This window comes from Octopus bimaculoides, chromosome 11, assembly GCF_046866305.1.
Source record: "Octopus bimaculoides isolate indiv1 chromosome 11, ASM4686630v1, whole genome shotgun sequence".
NCBI lineage: Eukaryota > Metazoa > Mollusca > Cephalopoda > Octopoda > Octopodidae > Octopus > Octopus bimaculoides.
Genome location: NC_142938.1, coordinates 52,591,728 through 52,599,227, shown reverse-complemented (window position 1 = coordinate 52,599,227; position 7,500 = coordinate 52,591,728). Strand labels below are relative to the sequence as shown.

The window sequence follows — 7,500 nt, the reverse complement described above, 5'->3', positions numbered from 1 at the left end:
TGCTGTCAACTCTTCCTTCCAGGAGAATGTTTTCTAAACCTCTGTTTCTTTGAATATGGCAATAATAGATGAACATTTGTTTTTTACACAATGTTCAGGGGTTGTCATCTTTCATCTACTTACTGTAACCTACTTGTGAAAGACAATGAGAAATGAAATTACTCCTTGATGTCTTGGCTTATAAATATCCTTCATACTATGGGAGAGGGTTGGGTCATCTGAAACAAAACCTTGAAAATTCGTTTTGTTATAGGTCATTTTATTTTTGAGGCAGAACTACAAAAATATTAAGGGTCAACTTGTATTTGAATTGATTTGGTAATTATGTAAAAATCATTAACCAAGTCCATTTGCTAGCACAACAGATAACAAACATAAGGAAATATTGAATATCTAATAACACTGAAGATATACTGTTTACCAATCAGTATAGACACTTTGTATGTCCAATATTTAAGCAACTAACTGGCTAAACAATGAATGTCTATTATTTTAAATAATGAACAAGCAATATTTAGCAATCAGTAGAGTAAACAATGAACAATCAATGTTTAGCAGTCCAGACAGGAAATAATGAACAACCTATATTTTGCAATCACTTCAAACAATCAACAGAATTTAGTAAATTATTTTTGTTGAACATTACTGGAATGGTTAGCTGATCACACAGCCATCACCACATTGTCTTACGTCTATGGCGAAGTCATTCCAATCTGGATGGTTTGATATTCTGAACCTTAAATAGATGCTTTGGACACCTGTTCCTTTCCCTCTATCATACTTTAGCCTCCCAATACATGGCTTAAGCCACATTCAGTCAAGGGGACATTTTCGTTCCATGAGTGATTAACTGACCTCAAAAGTGCTGGTAGCAGTATACTCTGTAAAATGGTCGGCATTAGGAAAGGCATCCAGCCATGGAAATCATGCCCAAGCAGATATTATTGGAGCTCATCGTAGTCTTTTGGTTCATTGGATCCCATCGAATCATCCAACCAATCCCAGCATGAGAGACAGACATTAAATGATGGGGAGGATAAGGATAAAGGTGATGATGATGATGATGATGGAATAAAGTTCATTTCTACAAAAGATTTGTAATACTGTATAATTTACAATATTCCCTTATCTTGCTGTACTCAGTTCAAAGTACCCTATATATTGCTTGTAGAAAGCAAAAGAAGAATCTTCAAATATTTTAGTTAGCATCATGATTATCTGATTCACTAGTTCTGATCACGAGTTGTTTCTGAACATTGATCTGCAATGATCCAGTGTACACTAAATAAATCATGCACAAGCATCTACCAATTACAATGCCTTGCAACCATAAGTCGATGAGTCCAACATCAGCTACATTGTCATTATAAACAAAGACACAATTATCACATGCAAAAGTTTAAATGGCATCTTGTTTAAATTGAGAAGTTAGTAAAATGAAAAGGTTGTCTTACCTGAAGTAAGGTGGCAGCTTTCTTCTTTTTAACAAACCGAACACGATCTCGAATGCAACGGTAATTTGTTTGAAGTATAATAACTGCATAGCGTTGACGGAGATATTCTGTGAAGAGATCATAATAATTAATTACATATCAAACTAAATTTGCACAAACTATTTCAGAATAATATTTTCTTACAGGTGGGTCTTGTAAAGTTTGATACATGTTTTATTATTATTATTATTATCATTATTATTATTATTATTATTATTATTATTATTAAGGCGGTGAGCTGGCAGAATCATTAGCATGCCAGTACAGCTGTGTAAAAAGCCCAGAAAAATGGGCAGTACCCTCTACAAAATGGGTGGAGGAGAAAAATTTGCCAACAGGTGGCTACACAAAATTCAACTCCATACTTTAAAGAGTGTCTTCTGCTATAGCCTTGGGCTGACCAAAGCCTCATGAGTGAATTTGGCAGACAGAAACTAAAAGAAGCCTGTCATATATATATATATATATATATATATATATATATATATATATATATATATATATATATATATATATATATATATATATATATATATATATATATATATATATATATATATATATATATATATATATATATATATATATATATATATATATGTATATATATATATATATATATATATATATATATGTATGTATGTATGTATGTATGTATGTACTTCTAATATAGGATAAAAAATTTTTCCAAAAAATTTCATCAAAGTGGCCAACATATTAAAAATACCTTTAAAGGTGAAAATTATAAACAATTATAAATAAGGGCAAAAGAAAAAAGATTTCTCTGCCAATATGCTGAGAATAGACTTTAAATCGTCAATCACCACATACAATATACATCACTATGAATACACGTTGTGCTGAAATCGAGGAAGACAAGCTAACAGAATTTTTTTAAATTGTGGTTTGTGACCAATCACACATGTGCTGGGGCTCGCTAACGAATTTTATATTTAGATATAAGTGAGGTGCTTATGTATACTCATGACTCTTGCTTCTGCTTTTTTCCGTGGGTGCTTGTAATTATTTCATTTATTTCTTATCGTATTCTCTACTGATGAGGGAAAAATCCATTGGATTAATCCTGAAATTGATTCAATATTGAGATAACGCATTTTAAAAAAATTATTCTGTTAGCTTGCCTTCCTCGATTTCAGCACGACGTATATTCATAGTGATGTATATTGTATGTGGTGGTTGATGATTTAAAGTCTATTCTCAGCATATTGGCATAGGAATCTTTTTTCGTTTGCCCTTATTTATAATTGTGCATATATATATATATATATATATATATATATATCATCATCATCATCATCGTTTAACGTCCGCTTTCCATGCTAGCATGGGTTGGACGATTTGACTGAGGACTGGTGAAACCAGATGGCTACACCAGGCTCCAATCTGATTTGGCAGAGTTTCTACAGCTGGATGCCCTTCCTAACGCCAACCACTATGAGAGTGTAGTGGGTGCTTTTACGTGTCACCCGCACGAAGGCCAGTCAGGTGGTACTGGCAACGGCTACGCTCAAAATGGTGCATTTTATGTGCCACCCGCACAAGAGCCAGTCCAGGGGCACTGGCAACGATCTCGCTCAAAAATCCCACGAAGGCCAGCCAGGCGGCACTGGCAACGGTCACGCTCAAAATGGTGCATTTCATGTGTCACCCGCACAAGAGCCAGTCCAGGGGCACTGGCAACAATCTCGCTTGAAAAATTTCATGTGTCACCCGCACAAGAGCCAACCCAGGGGCACTGGCAACTATCTTGCTCGAAAATCCTACGACGGCCCCGCACAAGAGCCAGTCCAGGGGCACTGGCAACGATCTCACTCGAAAGTATGTTTGTGTCTGTGTTTGTCCCCCACACCATTGTTTGACAACCAATGTTGATGTGTCTGCATCCCCATAACTTAGCTGTTCGGCAAAGAGACTGATAGAATAAGCACCAGGCTTACAGTCCGGGGGGTCAATTTCTTTGACTAAAGGGTGGTGCTCCAGTATGGCCACCGTCAAATGACTGACAGAAGCAAAAAAATAAAAGTATACCAGAAGAATGTTCCATACCACTAAACCAAGAAGGTTCTTTGAATATGTATGATGTATTTTAAGGCTAAATAGTAATTCTGTTTATGTTTGCGCAACTGAGATATTTCAGTTGGATTATACAGTTATCAGTTTTACATATTCTGTAACTGTCACACTATAGAAACATTTCTCATGGTGCCAGCAGACAATTTACAGATACTTTATGCTTTCCATGAATTTTTCACAAGTTCAGCTAGTTATTATTATTATTGAGTGAGAGAGCAGTGCATGCCGTCAAAGTGACACTGGGGTAAAATATATGAAGCCCATTATAACCATCATGACTACCTGTCTGATAAGGGTACACCAGGCACATGCATCACAACCAAATGTGCACGACATGGTGATCTAATATCAAGATAAACAGTGCATGACCACGCAGGTGGGGCCCAGTTAGAATTTTCTTCAGGTCGAGTGGCCCATCCCACTCAAAAGGTCCATGAATAAGGTTTGTTTAAGGATGTTGAGCAAAATACCCATGTTTCCAAAGGTGAATTATTCAAACCCCAAAGAATTCCTCTCAACACATGGCTATGATACTCCCCCAATACTTCTGCTCGTGATCAGAGATGCACATATCGTCAGCCACCAAGGGACATGCTCAACTGGTTATGGTCAAACAACTGACAAGCAAATCTGTGATATTAAGCAGAATATTTGCTGTAGCCCATCTTTTTATATCAGGTCAAAACAATGTACATGATAACACTTCCAATCAATTAAGATCAGAAGCCATGAGATCCACTGCCTGGTACTGCATCCAGGCAGTTATTATTATTATTATTATTATTATTATTATTAATATAGAAAGGATTGAGGTAACTCCTCCTGAAGATATAGAGTCAAAATTAAAAGAAGAGTGCCATTTGTTATCTAGTGAACGATATTTCGACATCTCGCGTGTCTTCAACTGGTTCAAAAAATAAATTTGTCAATCTACTTCATTTTGGTTAATATAGAAAGGATTGAGGTAACTCCTCCTGAAGATATAGAGTCAAAATTAAAAGAAGAGTGCCATTTGTTATCTAGTGAACGATATTTCGACATCTCGTGTGTCTTCAACTGGTTCAAAAAATAAATTTGTCAATCTACTTCATTTTGGTTAATATAGAAAGGATTGAGGTAACTCCTCCTGAAGATATAGAGTCAAAATTAAAAGAAGAGTGCCATTTGTTATCTGCAAGCTAATAGTTTAATTATTAGTATAGTATAGAGAGGACTAGCAGTATATTTGTGGACAGTGAATAACTTAATTAAGGAGAAAAAATTTACAGCTAAGCTCATAGATTAAAGTTATACACTAATTATACTTATCATTAATATCTCTATGAAGTAATGCTGAATTGTGAAGGCACGTGGCTTAGTGGTTAGGGCATTTGGCTCATGATCATAAGGTCGTGAGTTCAATTCCCGGTAACGCGTTGTGTCCTTGAGGAAGACCCTTTATTTCATGTTGCTCCAGTCCACTCAGCTGGCAAAAATTAGTAGTACCTGTATTTCAAAGGGCCAGCCTTGTCACACTCTGTGTCATGCTGAATCTCCCTGAGAACTACATTAAAGCTACACGCATCTGTGGAGTTCTCAGCCACTTGCACGTATATTTCATGAGCAAGCTGTTCCGTTGATCATATCATCTGGGGCCCTTGTTGTTGTAACCGACAGAGTGCTCCTTAATGCTGAATTGCTAATCAAAATCAACTGAGTTGAGACTGAAACTAGATAAACTAAGCAAGGCAGAAATTAGATGGGGGAAAACCTGCAGGAGTTGATAAGTAATGGTAATATCAACAGAGCATTTAGGTTAAATTTAATACATTAATTCTCAATAATGTGTTGGAACACTGTATGGTGCATGTGTGGACATTGTATTATTACATCATCTTGTTGGTTAATGAGATTTAATTTACACTCAATTATTTTATGTTTCAGATATACACAAATTACACATCATTGCTAATTTCATATGGTTGTTCTCTGCACATAATTAACCAGGTGATTTCTTACTTAATCTCTAATCTCTGTAGGGCATACATGTGTGTGAGTGTGTGCATGTGTGTGTGTGTGTGTGTGCGTGCATATGTGCATATATAGATAAATTTATATACATTTGTATACCCACATACATGACTGCATTCATGTATAATAACCATTCTCTCAGTTGTCTTTCAATTCAAGATGTTATGGGTTACCTTGAAAACATTGTTCGCATACATTTTAGATATATTGAATTTTACAATAAATCCAATATGGACTGATTTGTATTTTGTAAATTTTCTCTTGCTTTCACAATACAAACAATCATTGGTTCTATATGATGTAATCCTCAAATAAAATGTGATATTCTCCATTCTTGTTCATGTTATATACTTTGGATTTTTTGAAATAGCAATCTTTGGATTTTCTTATCATAGTGGAATAATTACAATAATTACTTTGGGATTACATAGACAATATTTTTTGTAGGATATGAGTAGTTCCAATGATAATAATAATAATAATGATAATAATAATAATCATCATCATCATCGTTTAACGTCCGCTTTCCATGCTAGCATGGGCTGGACGATTTGACTGAAGACTGGCGAACCAGATGGCTACACCAGGCTCCAATCTGATTTGGCAGAGTTTCTACAGCTGGATGCCCAAAATAATAATAATAATAATAATAATAATAATAATAATAATAATAATAATAATAATAATAATAATAATAATAATAATAAAAGAAACTTCTAATTAGGATCTATTGGTATCTGATTGTCTCATGTGTTTAACCAAAGTACTTACAAGATATATACCTGGATTTACTAATCCCTATCAACTGTTATATCTATATACATGTGTGTGTGTGTGTGTGTGTGTGTGTGTGTGTGTGTATACATACATAAGCTTAAAATAATTCCTACTCCACAAGAAATGGTAAACACATCAGTTTGTGCTTCTCTATGACCATGGCAGCACCAAAACAATTTTGGTAGCCCTACATGTATAATTTTGCAGTTTCCACTTCTGTTGTTTCAAGTATGGTTTCACATCTTAGGGAATCCACTGCTAGTTGGGATGGTGGCAATGGTTGTGTAGCAGCCGATGTGGTAGTGAGGTGACATTCATTACCTCAGCTCATTGTCAAAACCCCACTCTATCCAGCCCAGCCTGTTGCCAACACTGTATATATATATGCTTTCACATGTATTTCTTCAGTGTTATTCCATTCACTTGTATAACTCTCTTCCATATTTATCATGTAGATTAATGTTGCAGCTTTGAATATCCTAACACATTGTTAATTAATTATTTATCAAGTATTTTGTGGTTATATGATTAAACTGGTTGGAATGTGTTAAGTTCAACACATAGATGTTTAAATTCTCCCACTTCCCCCCTCTCTCTCTCTCTTTCTTTGTGTAAATTGGAAATGGCATTTCTTTCAAACATATTACATCAAAGACACAATTGTGTTCAAGTCTGATGTTTTTAATCAAGGATTTTTCAGGTTTCCTTATTTGTCCTCTATACTGAGAATGGAACAATAACATTCCTAAATCCATTTGTTCATTAATATTTCAAAATCCTTTTTGGCCTTATCATCAGAAGGGAATAATGATAATAATGATATATTTTTAATAGTTTTATTGTTACCAACAGAGATCATAAACTTAGCTATAGTTTGCAAAGAATGATGTGATTATTGTTATTGTAAATAAAATCACCAATGCCAGATTTAAAAATTATACAAAAGTAAAGACTCATACATTCATGTTTTATTTTATAGGTTTTCTGTGTGTTTATTGTTGGCTTGTATTTTGCTATCACTAAAACTTCTCTGTTATTCTTCAAACTTTTTTATGAAATTCTAAATTGTAACTCTTACAGCTAAAGTTGCTGTCTGTAATTATATTTCATATACTTTATTATAATC

At 34.5% G+C, this 7,500-nt stretch overlaps 1 protein-coding gene across 2 annotated transcripts in view; it reads right to left on the bottom strand.

The window, feature by feature from the left end:
- Positions 1-7,500, bottom strand: part of LOC106873920 (unconventional myosin heavy chain 6) — a 543,260-nt gene that overhangs the window by 279,329 nt on the left and 256,431 nt on the right. For both annotated transcript variants that reach the window (XM_052971791.2, XM_052971792.2), the window contains exon 16: positions 1,455-1,561. In XM_052971791.2, the coding sequence (XP_052827751.1) occupies positions 1,455-1,561 (107 nt within the window). The remainder of the gene's footprint in view (positions 1-1,454; positions 1,562-7,500) is intronic.